The sequence below is a fragment of the Pristiophorus japonicus genome, chromosome 20 (assembly GCF_044704955.1).
Source record: "Pristiophorus japonicus isolate sPriJap1 chromosome 20, sPriJap1.hap1, whole genome shotgun sequence".
NCBI lineage: Eukaryota > Metazoa > Chordata > Chondrichthyes > Pristiophoridae > Pristiophorus > Pristiophorus japonicus.
In genome coordinates this window covers 35,770,606-35,798,496 of record NC_091996.1, presented here as the reverse complement: position 1 = coordinate 35,798,496, position 27,891 = coordinate 35,770,606, and the positions used below count along the sequence as shown (strand labels likewise).

The window sequence follows — 27,891 nt, the reverse complement described above, 5'->3', positions numbered from 1 at the left end:
CTAGGACCGCGAATCTCCATACCTCCAGGACCACCAGGCATTTTATTTGAAGAGCGGCGGTGTTTTCCCCGCTGGAAACCATTCAGGGCCCATGTGTTTTGTGATGGAAGATTGGAACTGAGTCATTCCTCTGTGGTAGATTCAGTAATCTGATACTCTGAGCCAGGGAAGTCAACAGTAGTCCAAACAATGTTGATAATTTACTTGCCAGCTTGATTCAATGTTAGACACGCAAATTGAATTTTGACCACAATTATCCTTGTGCATCAAAAATCTAAGAATGAAATAACAGCTCGGTTCCTCTTTTGAGGCAGGAACTGCGACCACCGTAGAAAGGTACTAAGAAATAACACACCAGGAATCAGTACATCCAGTGTCATTGAAGGCACTTGAAACCAAATTTGGGAGAGGTGTATAACAGGCGACCAATCAGTATCGCTCCGTTGGCAAAAGTTAAAATGATTCCACTCGTGCTCTGTTTTCTGCGTGTCTGATTATTATTCAAGTGAAACAACTAGATGAGAATAGGCATGGAGCAGTGGCAACAGCGAAGAAACAATTGAGGGAAAGTTAATAAAAATGTGGAAGGTTGGGGGAGAAAAGAAGCTAATGCCTTTTTCCTTTTTTCTGCCTGCCATTTAGAACATAACATAAGAAATAGGAGCAGGAGTAGGTCATACGGCCCCTCCCCTCGAGCCTGCTTCGCCATGTAACACGATTATGGCTAATCCGAGCATGGACCCCGCTCCCCATAACCCCTTATTCCCTTATCGGTTAAGAAACTGTTTATCTCTGTCTTAAATTTATTCAATGACCGAGCTTCCACAGCTCTCTGAGGCAGCGAATTCCACAGATTTACAACCATCTGAGAGAGGAAATTCCTCCTCGTCTCAGTTTTAAATGGGCGGCCCCTTATTCTAAGCTCATGCCCTCTAGTTCTAGTCTCCCCCATCAGTGGAAACATCCTCTTTGCACCCACCTTGTCAAGCCCCCTCATAATCTTACACGTTTCGATAAGATCACCTCTCATTCTTCTGAATTCCAATGAGTAGCAGCCCAACCTGCTCAAACTTGCCTCATGTCAACCCCCTCATCCCCGGAATCAACATAGTGAACCTTCTTTGAACTGCCTCCAAAGCAAGTATATCCTTTTGTAAATATGGAAACCAAAACTGTACGCAGTATTCCAGGTATGGCCTCACCAGTACCTTATATAGCTGTCGCAAGACTTCCCTGCTTTTATACTCCATCCCCTTCGCAACTTTTTAAATTTTTTCTCTCATTTCTGCTGCTCTAACTTTTATTTTAAGAGCATAAGTAATAGGAGCAGGAATAGGCCATTCAGCCCTTCGAGCCTGCACCACCATTCAATAAGATCATGGCTGATCATGCAACTTCAGTACCCCATTCCTGCTTTCTCTCCATATCCCTTGATCCTTTAGCTGTATGGGCCACATCTAACTCCCTTTTGAATATATCTAATGAACTGGCCTCAACAACTTTCTGTGGTAGAGAATTCCACAGGTCCACAATTCTCTACTGAGTGAAGAAGCTTCTCATCTCGGTCCTAAATGGCTTACCCCTTATCCTTAGACTGTGACCCCTAGTTCTGGACTTCCCCAACATCGGGAACATTGTTCCTGCATCTAACCTGTCCAATCCCTTCAGAATTTTATGTTTCTATGAGATCCCGTCTCATTCTTCTAAATTCCAGTGAATATAAGCCGAATCGCTCCAGTTTTTCTTCATATGTCAGTCTTGCCATCCTGGGAATCAGTCTGGTGAACCTTCGCTGCACTCCCTCAATAGCAAGAATGTCCTCCTTCCTCAGATTAGGAGACCAAAACTGTACACAATATTCAAGGTGTCGTCTCACCAAGGCCCTGTACAACTGCATTAAGACCTCCCTGTTCCTATATTCAAATCCTCTCGCTACGAAGGCCAACATGCTATTTGCCGCCTTCACCGCCTGCTGTACCTGCATGCCAACTTTCAATGACTGATGTACCATGCCACCCAGGTCTCGTTGCAACTCCCCTTTTCCTAATCTGTCATCATTCAGATAATATTCTGCCTTCCTGTTTTTGCCACCAAAGTGGATAACCTCACATTTATCCACATTATACTGCATCTGCCATGCATATTTGCCCACTCACCTAACCTGTCCAAGTCACCCTGCAGCCTCTTAGCATCCTCCTCACAGCTCACACTGCCACCCAGCTTAATGTCAGCTGCAAACTTGGAGATATTACATTCAATCCCTTCATCCAAATCATTAATGTATATTGCAAATAGCTGGGGTCCCAACACTGAACCATGCGGTACACCACTGGTCACTGCCTGCCATTCTGAAAAGGACCCGTTTATTCCTATTTTCTTTCTGTCTGCCAACCAGTTCTCTCCACGTCAATACATTACCCCCAATACCATGTGCTTTAATTTTGCACACTAACTTCTTGTGTGGGACCTTGTTAAAAGCCTTTTGAAAGTCTAAATGCACCACATCCACTGGTTCTCCCTTGTCCACTCTACTAGTTACATCCTCAAAAAATTCTAGAAGATTTGTCAAGCATGATTTCCCTTTCATAAATCCATGCTGACTTGGACCATCCTGTCACTGCTTTCCAAATGTGCTGCTATTACATCTTTAATAATTGATTCCAATATTTTGCCCACTACTGGTCTATAATTCCCTGTTTTCTCTCCCTTTTTTAAAAAGTGAGGTTACATTAGCTATCCTCCAATCCATTGGAACTGATCCAAAGTCTATAGACTGTTGGAAAATGATCACCAATGCATCCACTATTTCTAGGGCCACTTCCTTAAGTACTCTGGGATGCAGCCTATCAGGCCCTGGGGATTTATCGGCCTTCAATTTTCTAACAGTTTCCTGACTAATAAGGATTTCCTTCCGTTCCTCCTTCTCGCTAGACCCTCAGTCCCCTAGTATTTCCAGAATATTATTCGTGTCTTCCTTAGTGAAGACTGAACCAAAATATTTGTTCAGTTGGTCTGTCATTTCTTTGTTCCCCATTATAAATTCACCTGGTTCTGACGGCAAGAGACCTACATTTGTCTTCACTAATCTTTTTCTCTTCACATATCTATAGAAGCTTTTGCAGTTAGTTTTTATGATCACTGCAAGCTTACTCTCATACTCTATTTTCCCCCTCCTAATTACACCCTTTGTCCTCATGTGCTGAATTCTAAATTTCTCTCAGTCCTCAGGTTTGCTGCTTTTTCTGGCCGATTTATATGCCTCTTGGATTTAATACTATCTCTAATTTCCCTTGTTAGCCACGGTTGAGCCACCTTCCCCGTTTTATTTTTACTCCAGACATGGATGTACAATTGTTGAAGTTCATCCATGTGATCTTTAAATGTCTGCCGTTATATATCCACCGTCAACCCTTTAAGTATCATTCGCCAGTCTATCCTAGCCAATTCACGTCTCATACCATCGAAGTTAGTTTTCTTTAAGTTCAGGACTCTAGTTTCTAAATTAACTGTGTCACTCTCCATCTTAATGAAGAATTCTACCATATTATGGTCACTCTTCCCCAAGGGGCCTCGCACAACAAGATTGCTAATTAATCCTCTCTCATTACACAACACCCAGTCTAGGATAGCCAGCTCTCTAGTTGGTTCCTCGACATATTGGTCTAGAAAACCATCCCTTATACACTCCAGGAAATCCTCCTCCACTGTATTGTTACCAATTTGGTTAGCTCAATCTATATGTAGATTAAAGTCACCCATGATAGCTGCTGTACCTTTATTGCACGCATCCCTAATTTCCTGTTTGATGCCATCCCCAACCTCACTACTACTGTTTGGTGGTCTGTACACAACTCCTACTTGCGTTTTCTGCCCTTTGGTGTTCCGCAGCTCTACCCATACAGATTCCACATCATCCAAGCTAATGTCCTTCCTTACTATTGTGTTAATCTCCTGTTTAACCAGCAGCGCTACCCACCTCCTTTTCCTCTCTGTCTGTCCTTCCTGAATATTGAATACCCCTGGATGTTGAGTTCCCAGCCTTGGTCACCTTGGAGCCATGTCTCTGTAATCTCAATTACATCATATCCGTTAACAGCTATCTGTGCAGCTAATTCATCCACCTTAATACGTTTTATTACGAATGCTCCTCTCATTGAGACTCAGAGCCTTCAGGCTTGTTTTTTTTAAACACTCTTTGTCCTTTTAGAATTATGTTATAATGTGGCACTTTTTGATTTTTGCCTTTGATTTCTCTGCCCTTCACTTTTCCTTATCTCCTTTCTACCTTTTGCTTCTGCCCCCATTTTACTTCCCTCTGTCTCCCTGCATAGATTCCCATCCCCCTGCCATATTAATTTAAACCCTCCCCAACAGCACTAGCAAACACTCCGCCTAGGACATCGGTTCTGGTCCTGCCCAGGTGCAGACTGTCTGGTTTGTACTGGTTCCACCTTCTCCCAGAACCGGTTCCAATGTCCCAGGAATTTGAATCCCTCCCTTTTGCACCACTCCTCAAGCCACGTATTCATCTGAGCTATCCTGCTATTCCTACTCTGACTAGCATGTGGCACTGGTAGCAATCCTGAGAGTACTACCTTTTGAGGTCCTATTTTTTAAATTTAACTCTTAGCTCCCTAAATTCAGCTTGTAGGACCTCATCTTTTTTTTTTTAACCTATATCGTTGGTATCTATATGCACCACGACAACTGGCTGTTCACCCTCCCCCTCCAGAATGTCTTGCAGCCGCTCAGGGACATCCTTGAACCTTGCACCAGGGAGGCAACATACATCCTGGAGTCTCGATTGCAACCGCAGAAACGCCTACCTATTCCCCTTACAATAGAATCCCCTACCACTATAGCTCTCCCACTCTTTTTCCTGCCCTCATGTGCAGCAGAGCCACTCATGGTGCCATGAACTTGGTTGCTGCCGCCTTCCCCTGATGAGCCATCTCCCCAACCGTATTCAAAACGGTGAATATGTTTTGGAGGTAGATGACTGCAGGGGTCTCCTGCACTACCTTCCTACTCCTGCTCTGCCTGATGGTCACCCATTCGCTATCTGCTTGTGTAACTTTTACCTGCGGTGTGACCAACTCACTAAGCATGCTATTCGCGACATCCTCAGCATCGCGAATGCTCCAGAGTGAATCCATGCGCAATGCAGCTGACGAGCTGCAGCTGGATACACTTCCCGCACACATCGTAGTCAGGGACACTTAGTGTCCCTAATTTCCCACATAGCACAGGAGGAGCATGACATGGGTCTGGGCTCTCCTGCCATGACTTAACCCTTAGATGAACTTAATTTGGCAACAATGCCAAAGGTTTTCTACTGATGAGAAAAGTAAAAAAAAAAAGATTAAATACTGACCTATCACTTACCCGCTTGGCTGTGATGTCACACTTCGATTTCTTTTTACTTCTTTGTTTACCTTCTGCCCCTGCACCAGCTGTCTCCTCCGACGGCCGCGCCCTTTTATGAGTTTCCCGAACTGTCGCTCCTGCTCCCGACCTAATATTCCAGGTCTCGAACTATATGTTGAAGGGTGGAAGATGTTTGTGCGTGGACTTTTTTTAACGTGTGGTGGCCGTTGCACACCAGCCACCACATGGGTTTGACGGAGCTTGGTCCAGTGGCAAGGGTTGACCATGACGACTGGAGACCAGCTCTGCTGCGTGGACCTAGTGCGCTCACACATGTCGCCTTGTGGGCTGGCCGGTGCTGCCCCTGGACCCTCATCTCTTCTGGGCCCCAATCACATCGCTCTGCAATCTCTTGCCGTTCTTGCGCCTCGACCTCGCCGCTCCTGCTGTACCTGCCCACACACCAATCTCCAACTTGTGTTATGGTGACGTCCAATCCAGTCACCCTCTTCAATGTGAGGGAACATCTGCGTAAAGTCGGGGCCTTAAAAGGAGCAGTGAGTGTGGCGGCATACCACTCCAACTGGTGCAGGAGGGTGACGGCTGTGTGTGATCGTGAATGTACTCATTGACTTGAGTATCCACAGCCCTCTGGGTAGGGAATTCGGAAGTGAAAAAATTTCTCCTCATCTCAGTCCTAAATAGTCGACCCTTTACCCTGAGACTCTCCAGCCAATGAAAACAGCTTCTGAGCATCTAGCCCTCTAAGGATTTAAATATTTTAATGACACCTCTCATTATTTTAAACCAGAGAATATAGGCCCATTCTACTCCAACTCTCCTTATGGGCCAGCCCTCTCCTCCCAGGAATCAATTTCGTGACACTTAGTTGTGCCCCCTCTAAGGCAACTATATCCTTCCTTGGGTAAGGAGACCAAAACTGTACACAGTACTCCAGATGGGGTCTCACCAAAACCCTATATAATTACAGCAAGACTTCCCTATTCTTATAGTAGAAATGTTTTATTTAAGCTCGGATTTCATATTTTTGAGGAGTTTTTAAATTGATTATTTAACGTAGAATTCAGATGCATGTTTCCAGGTTTGTTTCCTGCAATAAAGAATAACATACAATTTTCCTAATTGCTTGCTGTACCTGCATGTTAACCTTCTGTGATTCATTTCCAAAGACCCCAAATCTAATGTCCTTTAGGAAAGAAAATCTGCTTTCTTTACCTGGTCTGGCCTATATATGACTCCAGACCCACAGCAACATGGTTGACTCTGAACTGCCCTCTGAAATGGCCCAGCAAGCCACTCGGTTGTAACAAAACCGCTACGAGAAACAATAGTAATAATAAAACCGGACAAACCACCCGGCATCGATCTCGACACTGACTACGGACACGACAACAGCATACTCAGCCCAGTCGACCCTGCAAAGTCCTCCTCACCAACATCTGGGGACTTGTGCCAAAATTGGGAGAGCTTTCCCAAAGACTAGTCGAGCAACAGCCTGACATAGTCATTCTTACAGAATCATACCTTTCAGTCAATGACCCAGACTCTTCCATCACCATCCCTGGGTATGTCTTGTCCCACCGGCAGAACAGACCCACAAGGGGTGGCGGCACAGTGGTATACAGTCAGGAGGGAGTGACCCTGGGAGTCCTCAACATTGACTCTGGATCCCATGAAGTCTCATGGCTTCAGGTCAAGCAAGGAAACCTCCTGCTGATTACCAGCTACCACCCTCCCTCAGCTGATGAATCAGTACTCCTCCATATTGAACACTACTTGGAAGAAACACTGAGAGTAGCTCTCTCCCTAACAGTACTGTGGGAGTACCTTCACCACATGGATGGCAGCGGTTCAAGAAGAAAGAAAAAGACTTGCATTTCTAAGCGTCTTTCACGACCCCCGGACGTTACAAAGCGCTTTACAGCCAATAAAGTACTTTTTGGACTGTTGTAATGTGGGGAATGCCGCAGCCAACTAGCGCACAGCAAGCTCCCACAAACAGCATTGTGATAATAACCAGATTATCTGTTTTTGTTATGTTGATTGAGGGATAAATAATGGCCAGGACACTGGGAATAACTCCCCTGCTCTTCTTCAAAATAGTGCCATGGGATCTTTTACATCCACCTGAGAGTGCAGACAGGGCCTCGGTTTAACGTCTCATCCGAAAGACGGCACCTCTGACCGTGCAGCACTCCCTCAGCACTGCACTGGAGTGTCAGCCTAGATTTATGTGCTCGAGTTTCTGTAGTGGGACTTAAACACACAACCTTCTGACTCAGAGGCAAGTGTCCTTCCCACTGAGCCACAGCTGACACAGCCAATAGCCAGCAGCTCACCACCACCTTCTCAAAGGCAATTAGTGATTGGCAATAAATGCTGGCCTTGCCAGCGACACCTACATCCCATAACGAATTTTTAAAAATCACTGAATCCCAGTCTAACCAATATCTCACCTTTTTAAAAAAAAATATATATATATTCTGTTTTTCCATTCTTCCTACAAAAGTGAATAATTTTACACCCCCGCATTATACTCCATCTGCCACTTTCTTGCCCAATCACTTATCTGGCCTATATCCCTTTGCAGCCTCCTTGCGTCCTCCTCACAGCTTACTTTTCTACCTAGCTTTGTATTGTCAGCAAACTTGGATATATGAGGTCCCCTTCGCTAAGTCACTGATACAGATTTTAAATAGCTGAGGCCTAAGTCCTGATCCTTGTGGCACACCACTAATTGCATCCTGCCATCCTAAAAATCATGTTTTTTCCTACTCCCTGTTTTCTGTCCGTTAACTAATTATCAATCCATGCTAATAATGATTCTTCCGTCACCCCCCCCCCGCCCCCAAGCCCATGAGCCCTAATCTCCTGTAACAGCCTCTTTTGTGGCAACTTATCGAATGCCATCTAAAAATCCAAATGTATTCCATCCACTGGTTTCCCCCTTTTCCACCTTGCTAGTTACACGTTCAAAAAGCTCCCAATAGATTTGTCAAACACAATTTCCCTTTCATAAAACTGTTGACCATGTCTAACCATATTGTGATTTTCTAGATGCCCTGTTAGCACGTCCTTAAGAATAGATTCCAGCATATTCTCTACTACAGATGTCAGGCTAACAGGCCTATAGTTCCCAAAACGCTTGCAGCATTCGAAACAAAGTAAATGAGTTGACGGCACAAATCATTACAAATGGCTATGATTTGCTGGCCATTACTGAAACGTGGTTGCAGGGTGGCCAAGACTGGGAATTAAACATACAGGGGTATCTGACAATTCGGAAAGATAGACAGGAAGGGATAGGAGGTGGGGTAGCTCTGTTCATAAAGGATGATATCAGGGTAGTTGTGAGAGCCGATATTGGCTCTAATGAACAAAATGTTGAATCATTGTGGTGGAGATTAGAGATAGTAAGGGGAAAAAGTCACTGGTGGGCGTAGTTTATAGGCCCCCAAATAATAACTTCACGGTGGGGCGGACAATAATCAAGGGAATAATGGAGGCATGTGAAAAAGGAACGGCAGTAATCATGGGGGATTTTAACCTACATATCGATTGGTCAAATCAAATCGCACGGGGTAGCCTTGAGGAGGAATTCATAAAATGCATACGGGATTGTTTTAGAAAAGTATGTTACAGAACCTACAAGGGAGCAAGCTATCTTAGATCTGGTCCTGTGTAATGAGACAGGAATAGTAAAAGATCTCCAAGTAAAAGATCCTCTCGGAATGAGTGATCACAGTATGGTTGAATTTGTAATACAGATTGAGGGTGAGGAAGTAGTGTCTCAAACGAGCGTACTATGCTTAAACAAAGGGGACTACAGTGGGATGAGGACAGAGTTGGCTAAAGTAGACTGGGAACACAGACTAAACGGTGGCACAATTGAGGAACAGTGGAGGACTTTTAAGGAGCTCTTTCATAGTGCTCAACAAAAATATATTCCAGTGAAAAAGAAGGGCGGTAAGAGAAGGGATAACTAGCCGTGGATAACCAAGGAAATAAAGGAGAGTATCAAATTAAAAACCAATGCGTATAAGGTGGCCAAAGTTAGTGGGAAACTAGAAGATTGGGAAAATTTTAAACGACAACAAAGAATGACTAAGAAAGCAATAAAGAAAGGAAAGATAGATTACGAAAGTAAACTTGCGCTAAACATAAAAACAGATAGTAAAAGCTTTTACCGATATATAAAACGGAAAAGAGTGACTAAAGTAAATGTTGGTCCCTTAGAAGATGAGAAGGGGGATTTAATAATGGGAAATGTGGAAATGGCTGAGACCTTAAACAATTATTTTACTTCGGTCTTCACAGTGGAAGACACAAAAACCATGCCAAAAATTGCTGGTCACGGGAATATGGGAAGGGAGGACCTTGAGACAATCACTATCACTAGGGGGGTAGTGCTGACAGGCTAATGGATCTCAACGTAGACAAGTCCCCTGGTCCTGATGAAATGCATCCCAGGGTATTAAAAGAAATGGCGGAAGTTATAGCAGATGCATTCGTTATAATCTACCAAAATTCTCTGGACTCTGGGGAGGTACCAGCAGATTGGAAAGCAGCTACTGTAACGCCTCTGTTTAAAAAAAAAAAGGCGGCAGACAAAAGGCAGGTAACTTATAGGCCAGTTAGTTTAACATCTGTAGTGGGGAAAATGCTTGAAGCTATCATTAAGGAAGAAATAGCGGGACATCTAGATAGGAATAGTGCAATCAAACAGACGCAACATGGATTCATGAAGGGAAAATCATGTTTAACTAATTTACTGGAATTCTTTGAGGATATAACGAGCACGGTGGATGGAGATGTACTGATGGATGTGGTGTATTTAGATTTCCAAAAGGCATTCGATAAGGTGCCACACAAAAGGTTACTGCAGAAGATAAAGGTACGCGGAGTCAGAGGAAATGTATTAGCATGGATCGAGAATTGGCTAACTAACAGAAAGTAGAGAGTCGGGATAAATGGGTCCTTTTCGGGTTGGAAATCGGTGGTTCATGGTGTGCCACAGGGATAGGTGCTGGGACCACAACTGTTTACAATATACATCGATGACCTAGAAGAGGGGACAGAATGTAGTGTAACAACATTTGCAGATGACACAAAAATTAGTGGGAAAGCGGGATGTGTAGAGGACACAAAGAGGCTGCAAAGAGATTTAGATAGATTAAGCGAATGGGCTAAGGTTTGGCAGATGGAATACAATGTCGGAAAATGTGAGGTCATCCACCTTGGGGGAAAAAAAACAGTCAAAGGGAATATTATTTGAATGGGGAGAAATTACAACATGCTGCGGTGCAGAGGGACCTGGGGGTCCTTGTGCATGAATCCCAAAAAGTTAGTTTGCAGGTGCAGCAGGTAATCAGGAAGACGAATGGAAAGTTGGCCTTCATTGCGAGAGGGATGGAGTACAAAAGCAGGGAGGTCCTGCTGCAACTGTATAGGGTATTGGTGAGGCCGCACCTGGAGTACTGCGTGCAGTTTTGGTCACCTTACTTAAGGAAGGATATACCAGCTTTGGAGGGCGTACAGAGACGATTCACTAGGCTGATTCCGGAGATGAGGGGGTTTACCTTATGATGATAGATTGAGTAGACTGGGCCTTTACTCGTTGGAGTTCAGAAGGATGAGGGGTGATCTTATAGAAACATTTAAAATAATGAAAGGGATCGACAAGATAGAGGCAGAGAGCTAGTTTCCACTGGTCGGGGAGACTAGAACTAGGGGCATAGCCTCAAAATATGGGGGAGCCAATTTAAAACTGAGTTGAGAAGGAATTTCTTGTCCTAGAGGGTTGTGAATCTGTGGAATTCTCTGCCCAGGGAGGCAGTTGAGGCTAGCTCATTGAATGTATTCAAATCACAGATAGATTTTTAACCAATAAGGGAATTAAGGGTTACAGGGAGCGGGCAGGTAAGTGGAGCTGAGTCCACGGCCAGATCAGCCATGATCTTGTTGAGTAGCGGAGCAGGCTCGAGGGGCTCAATGGCCTGCTCATGTTCCTAATTCTTATGTTCTTATGATTTCTCTCTTCCTCTCTTCTTGAACAGTGGAGTTACATAGAATCATAGAATGGTTACAGCACAGAAGGAGGCCATTCGGCCCATCGAGCCCATGCCGGCTCTCTGTAAGAGCACTCCCCCGTCCTTTCCCCATAGCCTTGCAAGTTTTTTTCTTTCAGGTACTTATCCAATTCCCTTTTGAAAGCCATGATTGAATCTGCCTCCACCACCCTCTCAGGCAGAGCATTCCAGATCCTAACCACTCGCTGCGTAAAATAATTTTCCCGAATGTCGCCTTTGCCAACCTTAAATCTGTGTGAACCTGTGGAATTCTCTACCACAGAAAGTTGTTGAGGCCAATTCACTAAATATATTCAAAAAGGAGTTAGATGTCGTCCTTACTACTAGGGGGATCAAGGGGTATGGCGAGAAAGCAGGAATGGGGTACTGAAGTTGCATATTCAGCCATGAACTCATTGAATGGCGGTGCAGGCTCGAGGAGCCGAATGGCCTACTCCTGCACCGATTTTCTATGTTTCTATGTGTTCTCTGGTTCTCGACCCTTCCGCCAATGGGAACAGTTTCTCTCTCTCTACTCTGTCTAGACCCCTCATGATTTTGAACACCTCGATCAAATCTCCTCCCAACCTTGTCTGCTCCAAGGAGAACAACCCCAGCTTCTCCAGTCTCACCACGTAACTGAAGCCTCTCATCCCTGGAACCAATCTCGTAAATCTTTTCTGCACCCTCTTTCAGGCCTTCACATCCTTCCTAAAGTGCGTTGCCCAGAATTGGACACTATATTCCAGTTGAGGTCGGACCAGTGTTTTATAAAGGTGGTTCATAACTTTCTTGCTTTTGTACTCTGTGCCTCTATTTATGAAGCCCACGACCCATATGCTTTTTGAACTACTTTCTCAACCTGCCCTGCCATCTTCAATTATTTGTGCACATATACCCCCAGGTCTCTCTGTTCATGCACCCCCTTTAGGATTGTACCCATTAGTTTAAATTGCCTCTCCTCGTTCTTCGTACCCAAATGTATCACTTCACACTTTTCTGCGTTAAATTCCACCAGCCTGTCTATGTCCTCTTGAAGTCTTATCACTATCCTCCTCACTATTCACTATACTTCCAAGTTTTGTGTTATCTGCAAATTTTGAAATTTTGCCCTGTACGCTTGTACAAGTTCAAGTCATTAAGTTATATCAAGAAAAGCAGTGGTCCCAGTATCGACCCCTGGGGAACATCACTGTGTACCTTCCTCCAGTTCAAAAAATAACTGTTCACCACTACTCTCTGTTTCCTGTCACTTAGCCAATCTCTTATCCATGCTGCCACTGTCCCTTTGATTCACTTTATCAAACGCGTTTTGGAAATCCTCGTACACCACGTTAACTGCATTGCCCTCATCAACCCTCTCTGTTACCTCAACAAAAAATTCAATCCAATTAGTTAAACACAATTTGCCTTTAACAAATCTGTGCTGGCTTTCCTTAATTAAACCACAATTATCCAAGTGACTGTTAGCTTTGTCCCTGATTATCATTTCTAAAAGCTTCTCCACTACCGAGGTTAAACTGACTGGCCTGTAGTTGCTGGGTTTATCGTTGCACTTTTTATTTTGAACAAGGGTCTTCTTCTTATGCAATCCCTCGGAGTCGAGGATGACTTGCTTCCACACTAAAGATGAGTTCTCCGGTAATTGAAGAGTACAATGCAGGACCTACAGTCTCTTGTCACAGGTGGGGCAGACTGTGGTTGGAGAAATGGGAGGGTGGGGGGCCTGGGTTGCCACACGCTCCTTCCGCTGTTGACGCTTGACTTCAGCTTGCTCTCGGCAAAGAGATTCGAGCTGTTCAGCACCTTCCGGGATGCTCTTCCTCCATTTTGGGCGGTCTTGGGCCAGGGATTCCCAGGTGTCAATGGGGATGTTCACTTTTTCAAGGTGGCTTTGAGGGTGTCCTTGAAGCGTTTCCTCTGCACACTTGGGGCTCGCTTGCCCTGTCTGAGCTCTGAGTAGAGCGCTTGTTTTAGGAGTCTCGTGTCTTCTCCCTGTGGCTGAAGAGCTCCTCCCAGAGTTTCAATTTGGATTCCGCCCACTAAGGGGCACTACAGACATGATCTTCACCACGCGCAGATACAAGAGAAATGCAGGGAACAGCATCAACTCTTGTACGTGGCCACTTTGACCTCACAAAAGCCTTCAACACTGTCAAACCGTGAAGGATTACTGCTGCCCTCAAAGGTTTGTCACCATCCTCCGCCTGCTCCATGATGACAAGCAAGCCATGATCCTGACCAATGGATTTACCACAGACCCATTCCACGTTCGGACTGGGGTCAAGCAAGGCTTTGTCATCGCGCCAACATTCTTCTCGATCTTCCTTGCTGCAATGCTCCATCTCGCCCTCAGCAAGATCCCCGCTGGAGTGGAGCTAATCTACAGGACAAACGGGAATGTGTTCAACCTCTGCCACCTCCAGGCCAGATCCAAGGTCGTTCCATCCTCCGTCATCGAATTACAGTACGCAGACGACGCTTGCATCTGCACACACTCTGAGGGCGAACTCCAAGCCATCGTCAACACCTTCACTGAGGCGTACGAGAGCATAGGCCTTACACTAAACATCCATAAGACAAAGGTCCTCTTCCAACCTGTCCCTACCACACAGCACTGCCCCCTGGTTATTAAAAACAAGGGTATAACATTTTCAATTCTACAGTCCTTTGGCACCTCCCCTGTATCTAAGGAGGATTGGAAGATTATGACCAGTACCTCTGCAATTTCCTCCTTAACTTCCCTCAGCATCCTAGGATGCATTCCATCCAGTCCTGGTGCCTTATCAACTTTAAGTACAAACAGCCTTTCTAGTACCTCCTATCATCAATTTTTATCTCCTCCTGTTTCTCCACTATCTCCTCTTTCACTGACATTTGCTACCTTCCAATCCACTGGGACCGTTCTAGAATCTTGGGAATTCTGAAGATCAAAATCAATGCATCCACTATCTCTGCAGCCATCTCTTTTAAAACCCTAGGAAGTTTGACTGCTTTTAGTCCCATTAATTTCTCCAGTACTTTTTCCTTACTAATATTAATTACTTTAAGTTTCTCACTCTCATTAGACCCTTGGTTCCCCACAATTCCTGGTAGATTATTTGTGTCTTCTGTGAAGACAGACACAAAATATTGATTGAACGTCTCTGCTATTTCCCTATTCCCCACTATAATTTCTCCTGTCTCTGCCTCTAAGGGACACATGCTTACTTTTGCTAATCTCTTCCGTTTTTACATACTTGTAAATGTTCTTATTATCTGTTTTTATATTTCTTGCGAGTTTACTCTCATTCTATTTTCTCCCTTTTTATCAATTTCTTGGTCATCCTTTGCTGATTTTCAAAACCCTGCCAATCCACAGGCTTTTACTACTCTTTTTGGCAACATTGTATGCCAATTCTTTTAATTTCAAATTCTATAATTATAATTAGCCATGGCTGTACCATTTTTCTAGTGGAGTTTTTATTCCTCAAGGGAATTTTTATTTGTTGAGAATTATGAATTATTTCTTTAAATGACTGCTCATCTACAGTCATATCTTTAAATCTAATTTCCCAATCCACCTCGGCCAATTCGCCTTTCATACCTCCGTAATTGATTTTATTTAAATTTAAGACCCTAGTTTTGGACTTAACCACATCGCTCTTAAACTTGATATGAAATGTTATCATATTATGATCACTCTTCCCCCAGAGGATCCTTTACTACAAGATTACTAATTAACCTTGTTTCATTACACAATACTAGATCTAAAATATCCTTGTTTCTCTGTCCTTTCGATTCTTGCTGCTTTTATTCATCTTTTGGAGTTTTGCCTTGATGTGCTTGTGTGAATGTCATATCCAATACAACTATGAGAGAATTTAGGAACAGTTTAGATTATGGACATGAGAAAACCTACAAGGCAAAAATGCATGTTTTGCTACATCTATCTTGGTAACCATAGGGATTTCCCCTCAATAAGAAATCTTGTCCTTGACCCAGCTCTACACATATTCGGCTTTTAGCAGGGACTGCTTGATAGTGAGCATAAGTAATGATCCTGGCTGGTGTTTTGTTTTAATTCTCTTGCTGATCGTAGCTTGCAGTTTCTTGCGGCCATTTTACATTATTTCAACCACCTCTTGGTCACTAATCTCTTTATTACTTCCAACAGACATGGACGGGAAGCCTGGAAAACCAAACCAAGTGAATGTCAAAGAGGAGAATATGGAGTGGAAACCACAACAGCAGGCCTCACTAAGTGAGTAATAATAATTAAAAGTGTGTATTACCAAGCAGCAAATCATGCAATATTGGCATTGACAATACATAGCAGATGTTGCTGTTCCTGCATGTTATATTTTTTAGTTATGTGATATTAGACGAATGCATGGTAACTCCATGGTTTGGGTTATTTTCTTTACTCTGGACAAATTATTTTGATTTGTTATTCATGCATTACATGAATCTTTCGAAGGAAGAATGTTGCTCAAGCTTTGGCTATTTTTTAAATATATAAAAAAATTTAAAAGTTCTATAGAAATATTCAGAGCATTAGTCCTGTTTCGATGCCATAACAAGTTAGTTTTTGGCTGTTCTATATAAAATGTTTATTTAGCTAATCCTGTCATTCCTTTTGTGAATTCCATATAATATAGGACGTTTAGGCACTTCTGTAGCTTTATGAATACAAGATTACTTCTATAATTATCCTGTTCTCTTGGTGAGATTTGTATTGTTTAGTCTGTAGTAATGACTGTGAGTTTGCAATAGCAAATATGTACTAAGTAACTATAGTTTAATGATTCTACAAGTAATTCAGTATAGACCAGAAACTTTACCACCGAGTACAGCAGCTATTTTCATTGCAGTACTGTACTGGAAACCTTCTGGTGATTCAGCCACATGTATGACGAACTGTAATTCGCAGCTATAATCCCTGTTGTTAGTGTCTTTAAATGGGAACTCTGGCAAATCAATCTATTATTGAATGGTATCGAGCTTTTTTCTTTTAAACAAAAGGACTTGCATTTCTACAGCAGCTTATGTTTCTCAGACAAGTGCTTCATGTATGATTAATTAATTTTGAAGTGCAGTTGACTGTTATGCAGGTGATTGTGACAGCCATTTTGGGCACAGCAAGATTCCACTAACAGCAGAGAGTTTGGCCGGGGCACGCCAGTTACTTGTTCTTAGTTTGACTCTCAAACTATTCAACAAACACGGCTGGGGCTCGCCTGATGGCGGAGTTTGTTCGGGGACTAGCTGGGCCATAGGAAATAAGAACATCCCAGCTTCAATCCCCAGTCTGTGATGAGTTAGCTGAATTCAACTGGGTGGTGCTCAACAGGACTTCATTTGGCTTCCTGTGGGTTAGAGGTGGAGGGGGGGAATCAGACAATTATCCTGTTTCTGATTATTTCTCCAATGAGTCCTATTGGAAGTGGATGTGTGTGGACATCAGATGGGGCGGGGGCAGGATCAGGATCTATGATCAATGTATTATTTTGTGATTTGGGTTCATACAAGTGTTGCACAACACTTAAATCCACCAATCATATTTCTCATCAGTTTATTCAATTCTCAGTCTGGCAGTTGAGTATGCTGCCTCATACAGACAGGTGAGCTGTAAACCTTGGGGGGAAAAAAGAATAAACGACTTCCTTCCTGCACAACACAGCACCTGTTCACTGAACATAGAGCACAATTGATAGAATTTTTGGAAAAGTCTGCTGCTGCTCTCATCTGTCATACTATCCAAAGGATGCTGTTCAAAGGTGAGATTCCAAAGGGAGCAGAATCTAGGTATATTTCACAAATTAGCTGGATTGATCAGCTGTTAACTCAAGCCTGTTTATACTGAAAATGATGGAGTAAGATTTTTTTTAAGCAGCAAAGATGCTTCTAAACAGCATGTTTTAACATTGAGTGAAGCAAAATATTCAAGTCCTCGATTCCTTTAAAAAATATCTTAATTTCAATATGAATCTGAAAAATCATTTCTGTTGCATCCTGATTGTTCCAACGGTAATGCTCAGCATTGGGTAACATCAACAAAATGCTGACAGCTTTCTGTTATTACTTTATTTGAATAGTTTAATAGAAGATGGCATTAAGTATGTGGTGAAGAACAATTTTAATTTTGTCAGATTTCTGACCATGATTTTTGGTGCTAATATTTTTCTGCCACATTATACTAGTTCATAATATTTAAATCTGAAAGAACTTGGTCACAGTAAGACCATGGATAGTTAACCCTCTGAGTACTGAGTGCCCTTTGCTACTTTCTAAACACTCTGACTCTAAAACTGTATAAAGTTTTACATAATTGCTGACAAATTACCATTAGAAAGAAACCTTGAAGCATAGAACATTTCTGAATAAAGAATTAATTTTGTTCTGTGTTTATTTGGTGCAGAAATGCTGGTATATTCCTAAACGGTTAAACCGATCTATTGTTGAAAAGTTAACTTCCACAAAAGAAGTTAGTTTGTTCCAGTCATCCATTAAGTCTAAGTAGTAGAACAACAGCATAGGTTGCTATCCTCAGAATGATGTTAATCCCTCTCTGCAGGATTTCTTTGTGGTTTCTTTATTAATGAGGGAAGAATGAACAATGCATGATATTTAGGAGAGGGCTGAAATTTTAATAATTGCCACTTTGTGCACTGATGTGTAGTTTTTTGCATTTGGCATGTTATGATTATGAATTAGTTCATCTGAGGGATAGCACTGGTACAGTAAACTAAGAGGGGCTTTGCTGAATTGGGGCAGCTCATCAGGTCAGTTGCTATGTTTCTTGTTACTGTGACAGCACAGACAATTCAACTCGCCTGTAGTACAGATCACTCGGCACCTCTGGAGACAGATCCGTTCAGTTTTGGGTGGAACCCTTCATTGGAACCAAAACAAGGACAAGTATTTAAATAGAATCAGAACCAGAGGGGGAGGGGGCAAACAAAGCATGAGAGAGAGAGGAGAGAAAAGCAGGACATGGTTAGGTGCATGATACACTCTTTACAACAGATGATGGCATGAAGCTTAATAAAAGAAATTGTGGACATAATGGGAACTAACTGAGACAGTGAGAGGTAAATCTGATCTAAAATAGAAGCTAGTCAAACAAGGTGAGATCTGACGGCCTGAATAACAGTCCAACACCAAAGATGTGGACTCCTGCCAGCACTGTTTTGAGATGTAGGATCGCAACTCAAGCGCCAACCCTCTTTTCCCCCTAATCTTGCTTGATCTCCCAATGTAGAGGAGTCTGCACCTTGAGTGGTGAATACTAGATTAGAGGGGGTACCTGAATTCGAGGAAGTACTTCCTCCATTCCAGTATACTGCACTCGCTGCTTGCGGTGCAGCGTCCTACACACTGGGAGGACTGAACATCGATTAGGTAACCGCTTTGCCAAACATTTCCATTCTGACGACAAGTGTAATCCTCAGCTCCCTATCGCCTGCAACTTGAATTCCTTGCCTCACTCCCACTCTGACCTTTTTGTCTTTGGCCTTCTGCACTGTTCCATTGAAACTCAGTGAAAGGTCATATAACAGCATTATTTATTTTTCTTGGGCACTGTGCAACCCTCTGGACTTAACATCGATATTAATAACTTCAGATGTTAACTATATGGTGGGGGAAGCTAGCAATGTGGGATGAATGTTAGCATTGGGAGTGGGGAGGCAGATTGGCAGTCGAGTTGCATTTCTTCCTTGGGCTGTTGGATCCTGCTATATTGCCAGGTTTCCCTCACCTCTCCTCTCGTCCTCTCCCCTCCCCTCTTCTATCGGCCCCTCCCCTCTCCTACCTTCCATTGCTTCACTGCTGTGCCTTTAATTCCTTTTATTGCGCTTCTTCACATTGTTTGTTGTAAGGATCATCTCGGCCATCTAAATGTCTCCTGGTCACTCCATCTATACTTTCTCTTTAGTGCTTTTTTTTGCCTTTAATTTAAATACTTGTTCATTTTTTTCCAGTTTGAATGAAGGGTAACACCCAGAACAGGTCTGTTCTCTGCACAGATATTGACTAGCCTGCTGGGTGCTTCCAGCATTATCTGTTTTTTTTTTGTTGATTTCCAGCATTATCTGTTTTTTGCTTTATTTTTGCTGCAGTGAAAACCTGCTTCTTTCATGGTGTTAGGCAGCTTACCACATTCTGACCGGTTTCTAATAAATGTTAATTAAATTAAAACGGGCTTAAATTATAACTCAATATGGACAGGACCATGCATAAATAACTAAAAAAGTGTAACAAAATAATCAAATGGAAAGGTTGGGAAAGAAACTGATCCCCCACTCCTCATCGCTGCAGAAAATAGCATTGCTGCCTGCGAGCTGCACTTATTGCCACTGAATTGACACGCATCTTCACTGCAGCATTGTGCTGTATCTGCAGCCGTGATGAATATTTTTGTTTTTCTCTATCACTTTGGTACTGTTGAGTTTGTTTATATCAGGACAGGGAAAATTGCCCAGTGCTCTAGTGAGAGACTAGTGTATGTGGTTTAAAATAATTGTAAGGTACTTTCCGAAATTAGTGGCTGGTATTCTTCTTCACAATAAGTGAAAGTCTTGCAACTTGGCCTTTTTTTTTAAAAAAAATTATATCTTACTGCACCTGAACAGTGAACAGCCACTGTATATAGTCTGACTCCTTCTTTGTTTCAGGGGCCTATATATGTGGTGCCTGTGGGAAGAAGTACAAGTACTACAGCTGTTTCCGGGCACATGTGAGAGCACACCTAGGTACATGTTTATTTTTTTTTTTAATGCATTTATTGGTTTAACCCTTTGAGTAGTGAAATTTTCCTTTACAACTTTCCGAATGTGCACATACTTTGTCATCTAACATCTTCAAAACTGCGGCTTTCAAATCCTAAACATTATAAACTAGAATTAGAAGAATCTATGGAACCTGACAGCATTTCTTCATTTGCAGTGTTTGTTGAATAAAATTAAAATGTTGTAAACTTGTTACTCATTTTGGAGCAAAACTGTTCCTGTAGTACTCAAAGGGTTAACTGCAGTAATAGTGTAGCTTTGATATCCATCAGCCAGACTGCATCAAAATGGCATACTGCAATACTTTTATTGTTCTGTTGTAAAGCTTACAGTATTTGAGTAAGTAGATGTTATTCAGCACGTGCATCACCTTTCAAATGTTGTTTGTGAATATAGTTTGGTGTAATAAATAATTGGGCATACTATTTTATAGTAAGACTGAATAAAGAATATATTTTTTAAATTTCTCCTTTTCACAGAAAATGAAACCTCCTCTGCATCAGCTGAGAGCTCCCCACAGGCAAGTGAGTATTCCAAGTGCTAGATTTTCCTTTCTTAATAACTGTTAGATTGTCTCCACCATTTGAACACGGATGGCTGGCAGGCAGTAAGGGCCAATGGAAAAAATGTAGTGTCAGCTGCACTAGAGGAAAAGAGCAGCACGCCAGGGTGCTGGGTTTAAGCAAGAAGAGCATCAGAAAATGTATCATTTAGAGGGGAAAAGTCATGCTTTTGACCTTCACTGTTTATTTTAAAATAGGACTTGGATCAACGACCAGATATATTAACATAGGACAGATAAGATTTAAAGAGAGTATCAGAAAGAAGATGGAAGAGAGTACAAAGATACGACTAGATGCTGACAAAACAGAAAGCAATGTCTGTTGCACTAAAGAGCAGGACTGAAAGCAAGGAAAGGAAAGCTAGAAATCACTCAAAGAAATATGTACCTAAAGTTACAACACAGACACGGGCCATTTGACCCAACCAGTCCATGTGAGCCTTTACCCTCCACATGAGTGAATAGTTCTAATCACATCCGCCTATCCAATCCAATCTTAAATATTGGCACAGTTTTCGATTTAACCACTAAACCTGGAACTGGAACCCACTGCCTCACAACTCAGTGTAGCATGTTTCTCCTGCTCTCTGTTCTAAATATTTTATATTTAATCTTGTTTCTATAACCTCCAGAGCCCTCAACTACTGGAAACAGTCTGCTTCTATCTACCCTGTCCAATCCTTTCATAATTCTAAACACTCCATCCAATGTTCCCTGTAAGCTACATTTTATTGTGCACAGCATATTTCTTTTAATGCGCGGTCCCCATAAATTTCTGCGCATGCGCGGTATTTACAATGTAAAAACCAGTGAGCGGCCTGCGTGGGACCTTGCAAATGACTGTGCGGCTGCACGCGCGCAGCTTAGCGGGAACACTGCTTCCATCACATTGCTTCAAAATCTACATTTCCAATTTTTAAAAAAAAACAATGTTCAGTTTTTTTGTATTTGTATTTCCTCATAGCATGTCATCATCAACAGCAGTCCCTCAAATCGAGGATGATTGGCTTCCACATCAAGAAGTTCACAGGTGTTTCAATGAAGGACCTAAAATTCAAGGCCCTGAACTAAATCGTGAAGGATGGAAGATGCCTGTGCGTGGATTTTTTTAACATGTGGTGGCCGTTGCACACCAGCCACCACACGGGCTTGACAGGGCTAGGTCTTGGTCCAGTGGCAAGGGTTAACCAAGGTGACTGGAGACCAGCTCTGCTGCACGGACCTAGTGCGCACACATATCGCAGTGTGGGCTGGCCCGTGCTGCCCCTGGGCCCTCGCCTCTTCTGAGCCTAGCATGTCCTGGCATGTAATGTCCTGGTGAATCAGCATTGAACCCTCAATATCCTTCCTATAATCTGGGTCCCATTACTGTGCACAGTACTCTTAACTGAGATCTCATTAAGGCTTTTATATTCTGTCCCTCTTGTGATAACAGTCTAGCATTCCATTAGCTTTTTTTACAACCTTATCAACCTGAAGTGTTGTCTTTAGTGGCCTGTGAAACTGTATCCCCATGGCACCAAGTCTGTCTCTATCTGCTGTTACTGTTTTTCCAAAATGTATCACCTCACGCTTAATGACATTGAATTCCCTCTGCAACCTTTTTGGCCCATTCCTCCATCTCATTATCATCTCTTTTAGAAAAAATTAACTATACCTCCTATTTTGGTATCATCTGCAAATTTTGACGCAGCTCCCTCCAGGCGTACATACAAATTATTGATGTGCAGTGAACAGAAGTGGTTCCAGAACTGAATCCTGTGGAGCATCACTGCCCACTCCCAACCAGTGTGGAAGAACTGCTTTGGACTCCTCCTCTCTTTAGCCTCTTCTAAACAATTTTTATTCCAGTTTGCTAGCCCCAAAAGTTACTTAAGGTAACTCGAGACTTCTTGGAAATGGAGGGAAAGTTTGGGTAAATACAAAGGGGCGATAAACAAAGAAACAGGCTCTACATAAACATAAGAGTTTGCGTGGAACAAAAAACTGCAAACTGAAAATAATTTTTCCCCAGTCTGTTTTCTTAGCAGAAGTATGTTTAGCTGATTTGTCCTTACATAACTTTCTGCTTTTCTTGGCAACTCGTCAATCTCCTGTGGATATGCACACAGGGTGGCCAGAACCAAGTGCACTCTTCTGGTGATGCGGTTTTAGAGGGCTGGGATATTTGAACCAAGTTGCACAGATGTAATTTCGTCTCCATTTTAAAATGAAACATTATTTCCTTATTTTTATATATATTCCATTATAAATATCTTTGTCGACATTTATAATGGGAACTGCCTTTGTAATCTTGCAATATTATTATTACACCCACCCATCCATGGCGGCACAGCCACACCTCTACAGGGTGGAAAATACACTTACAGCAAGACAAGCTTGCATAGACTGTTTTCATTATCAGTGTCCACAAAGGAATTTATAATGCAAAACGTTAGCTGGAAGTGTGCCCAGACATTAGATTTTTAATATGTCACATATATGTTTTATTTTTACTCCTTGTGAAACCTGAAAGAATTCACTGCTATGTCAGTTCTGTTTACTTAACAGTGAGTGTGTCTGTAACATGTCCGAGCTTGATGGCTACAAATGATCTTTTGCTTAAAGAAATGGTCAGTGCCAAATTTATGTTGAAGTTTGGCTCTATTTGTGGGCAGGGTGACAGAAAATACATTTTGTAGTTGTACAAGCTAACTTTGTGGCCTTGGAAATCTACAGGGGCATACCTTAATGTGTTTTCTTTCCGGCAATCACGTAAAGATTTTGTTCTGAGTTAGTTGAGATGGAGTGGGAGAGAGAAAGACACCTTGAATTCACAGAATAAGCAATTAAGCAAAGTGTTGCTCTGCTGCAGTTCTGTGCTATGTGGTGTTATTTATAATGGCTACTTGTTGCTACGTTCGTGTTTTTATTGTCTCTTCCTGTCATTAAATTTCAGGGGGCGGCGATGTCTGGTTTTGAAATATACAGTTTTCCTAGCTGACTGCAATTTACTGATCCTTCATGTTGCTCATAGAATACAATTAACATTATAAATTAATTTGTTGAAAAATTCTGCGTGGATGTGGAAATGTTGAACATTTGGAAATGTTTTGAAAATAGAGATGACGTGAGTTGTGCTTTTGTGTATGCATTTGTTTTTGAATATTAGGCCTTGGGTTTTGAATTGAGGAATAAGTATGGTATTAGTAATGTATGTCAGGCCAGTAATTATATACAGTATAGCACAGCAATGAGTTTAACTCTTGAGAGGAGGAGTGAGAGATGGAAGATACCGTGATCTGATCTGGTAAATAAATCAGGTCAGGATATCTTCGATCTATTAAGAGATAATCGTTTCATTGGCATATTTTGCCAACAACGGACAGATGTTATTTTAGGTCTTTACTTGCATTCTGAATTGCTCCAGACAGGGAAAATGCTTTATAGTCAAGTACTTCAATCTCTTACTTTTCTTTTAAGAAGCCAAATATATGACTTTCTAATGGGTCTCAGTGGATTTACGCAACTGTATATAGTATAGGCACCATAAAAAAAAAAACTTTTTGTGACTATGTAAAAAAAAAAACTAGCCATTTTATCTAGCATCACGTAGGATTAATGCAATATATATCAAACGTTGAACTTTGAAAGGTAGTTCAACCAACTTTGGACGAGATCAATACCTAGCTCTTGTTAAATAACTGGACTGTTGTATGTCAGGGTAACATTATTAAGAAGGATATTTATTTTATGATTTTTATACTCGTTGAAACGCTGCAGTTCTATTTTTATAATCCTACTGTCTGGTTCATCTTGTCCAGTTGTAGACTATTATTGGCAGTTCCTTAATCATTGAGCGTGCAATTGGAAAGGTTGCTATCCAGACAGTGGAAATCATGGCAGTATTGCTTTTTTTAAGGCAGCCAGACAAGCTCCATGATCTCCTCCAGCCCACTCTTCTGCTCCAGTTTTGGAATCTTGCATCTGTCCTCTTCCTCCCACCCAACCTCCTCCCTAATTGCTGTTTCAGCTCTGTAAATCACACCCGGAAGTTTTTGAAGCTTTCTTTTTCCTCATTTAAGTTGCTCAGTTGAGTTTTGTGTCAATTTAGCAGCATTACTTCAATTGAAATTGCAGTTCATCCAGTGTCTGCACCAGTCGAAGTCAGCAGCCAGATTTTAGAAATGAATTTATTTTTTGCCTCTGGGACCATTCCGACATTAAACAACGCTGTTGTTTGCATTGAATTCCCACATCATGTAACTTTTAGCCAGTCTATTCTAAGCTCTCCCAGAGGACTCTGTATCAATGCCTGAAATAATGGGAAGGAGTAATGTAAGAAAGGATGGTGTTGCTGAGTCTCCAGGGAGACTTCTAAATCAAGTTTACATTCAAAACACAAGAAGTATGTGCACTTCAGGTTAGACAGAAAGTTGAGTATAGAATCATGTTAACCAGTCTGGTTGTGAGTTGATTTTTCTGCTGGAATGGAAGACAAATTTTCTGGGCACTGCCATTCTGGCAGCAAGGTACTTCACATTTGCGTGTTTTAGCCTACATGCCTGTTTATGTCACGCATACATGCCTGATTCTGCAGGTTAACTAACAAAAAAGCACATTAACTTCCAGTAAAAAGGTAGGGATGGAAGCTGGGGTTTCTCCTTCAGTGTACAATTTGACTGCTTACATTGCAATAACTCTCTGGCTGGTTGTTTGGTATTAAGTACAGCCTGTTCAATGCAGACCAACTGAAACAGAAAATTAAACAAGTTTTGAGGTTGTGGAGTTTCTGTCTAATAATTCTTCTAACTTTCTGCCATGGTATACGTGCGTGTGCGTGCCTGCCTGTTTGTGCGCACGCGTACCTGCCTGTCTGTGTGAGCGTGAGCCATTCGGCCCTTCGAGCCTGCACCACTATTCAATAAGATCATGGCTGATCATTCATCTCAGTACCCCTTTCCTGCTTTCTCTCCATACCCCTTGATCCCTTTAGCCGTAAGGGTCATATCTAACTCCGTCTTGAATATATCCAATGAACTGGCATCAGCAACTCTCTGCAGTAGGGAATTCCACAGTTTAACAACTCTGAGTGAAGAAGTTTTTCCTCATCTCAGTCCTAAATGGCCTACCCCTTATCCTTAGACTATGTCCCCTGGTTCTGGACTTCCCCAACATCGGGAACATTCTTCCTGCATCTAATCTGTCCAGTCCCGTCAGAATTTTATGTTTCTATGCGATCCCCTCTCATCATTCTAAACTCCAGTGAATACAGGCCCAGTCGATCCAGAATCTGCTCATATGTCAGCTCTGCCAACCCAGGAATCAGTTTGGTGAACCTTCGCTGCACTCCCTCAATAGCAAGAACGTCCTTCCTCAGATTAGGAGACCAAAACTGAACACAATATTCCGGGTGAGGCCTCGCCAAGGCCCTGTACAACTGCAGTAAGACCTCCCTGCTCCTATACTCAAATCCCCTAGCTCTGAAGGCCAACATACCGTTTGCCGCCTTCACCGCCTGCTGTACCTGCATGCCAACTTTCAATGACTGATGTACCATGACACCCAGGTCTCGTTGCACCTCCCCTTTTCCTAATCTGCCGCCATTCAGATAATATTCTGCCTTCATGTTTTTGCCACCAAAGTGGATAACCTCACATTTATCTACATTATACTGCATCTACCATGCATTTGCCCACTAACCTAACCTGTCCAAGTCACCCTGCAGCCTCTTAGCATCCTCCTCACAGCTCAAACTGCCACCCAGCTTAGTGTCATCTGCAAACTTGGAGATATTACACTCAATTCCTTCATCTAAATCATTGATGTATATTGTAAATAGCTGGGGTCCCAGCACTGAGCCCTGTGGCACCCCACTAGTCACTGACTGCCATTCTGAAAAGGACCCATTTATCCCGACTCTCTGCTTCCTGTCTGCTAACCAGTTCTCTATCCACGTCAATACATTGTCCCCAATACCATGTGCTTTAATTTTGCACACCAATCTCTTTGAAAGCCTTTTGAAAGTACAAATGCACACATCCACTGGTTCTCCCTTGTCCACTCTACTAGCTACATGCTAGTACACTCTACTAGTCCTTGTCCACTCTACTAGTTACATCGGGGCGAAGGAGCGGCGAGAGACTGTAGAGGAATGTGGTCGAGGCCCAGGGGAGGCATGAGTTCGGGCCCAGGGGCAGCACGGTCTAGCACACACTGCAATATGTGTGCGCACTAGGCCTGTGCAGCAGAGCAGGTCTCCAGTCGTCTTGGGTAATCCTTGCCACTGGACCAAGACCTAACTCTGTCAAGCCCGTGAGGTGGCTGGTGTGCAACGGTCACCACACATTAAAAAAATCATCGCACAGGCATCTCCCACCCTTCAGGATGTAGTTCAGGACCTGGAACTTTCGGTCCTTCATTGGAACACCTGTGAACTTATCCTTTTTTGGAATCGAAGCAAGTCATCCTCATTTTGAGGGACCGCCTATGATGATGATGATGAGTTACATCCTCAAAAAATTCTAGAAGGTTTGTCAAGCACGATTTCCCTTTCATAAATCCATGCTGACTTGGAACGATCCTGTCTCTGCTTTCCAAATGCGCTGCTATTTCATCTTTAATAATTGATCAGTTGTCACATGATGAAACCTCCAGGAATATGTCCGACCAGAGTTGGTAACCCTACCCCTCCTGAACCACCTACAAACAATGTAAATGGGCAAATGTCGACAAGGAGAGCACTGAGAAGAGACCAAGTAGTGCAGTAGCAGTTTCAAAACATAAAAGCTACTTTGTGAAATACTGAAGTACATGTACTTAATTTCCAAAGATTATGGAAGTGCTTTTTGGTTTAGGAAATGGGAAGCAAGCCAAGTTATTGACTTTTTTTCTCCTTGTTTCCAGAGAATTTTAGATATATGTGTGACATCTGTGGCAAGAAATACAAATATTATAGCTGTTTCCAAGAACACCGGGATTTGCATGCAGTAGATGGTATGTATTTGCAAAGTAGTTGCTCAAGGTTGTTAATGGTTTAGGGAAGATGCATATAGATGATAATTGGTGCTAAAATAAATGCCAACCTTAAAATTTGTTGAAGAATTTGCCAATTTTGAAAATT

The 27,891-nt window shown here is 42.4% G+C and overlaps 1 protein-coding gene across 3 annotated transcripts in view; it reads left to right on the top strand.

The window, feature by feature from the left end:
* The window catches only part of LOC139232481 (zinc finger protein 618-like), a 121,115-nt gene that overhangs the window by 67,343 nt on the left and 25,881 nt on the right, over positions 1-27,891 (top strand). For 2 of the 3 annotated variants that reach the window (XM_070862751.1, XM_070862749.1), the window contains 4 exons: positions 15,613-15,699; positions 20,114-20,191; positions 20,707-20,751; positions 27,675-27,764. In XM_070862751.1, coding sequence (XP_070718852.1) covers positions 15,615-15,699; positions 20,114-20,191; positions 20,707-20,751; positions 27,675-27,764 — 298 coding nt within the window. In that variant the 5' untranslated portion in view covers positions 15,613-15,614. The remainder of the gene's footprint in view (positions 1-15,612; positions 15,700-20,113; positions 20,192-20,706; positions 20,752-27,674; positions 27,765-27,891) is intronic. The other variant, XM_070862750.1, reaches the window with a different exon arrangement.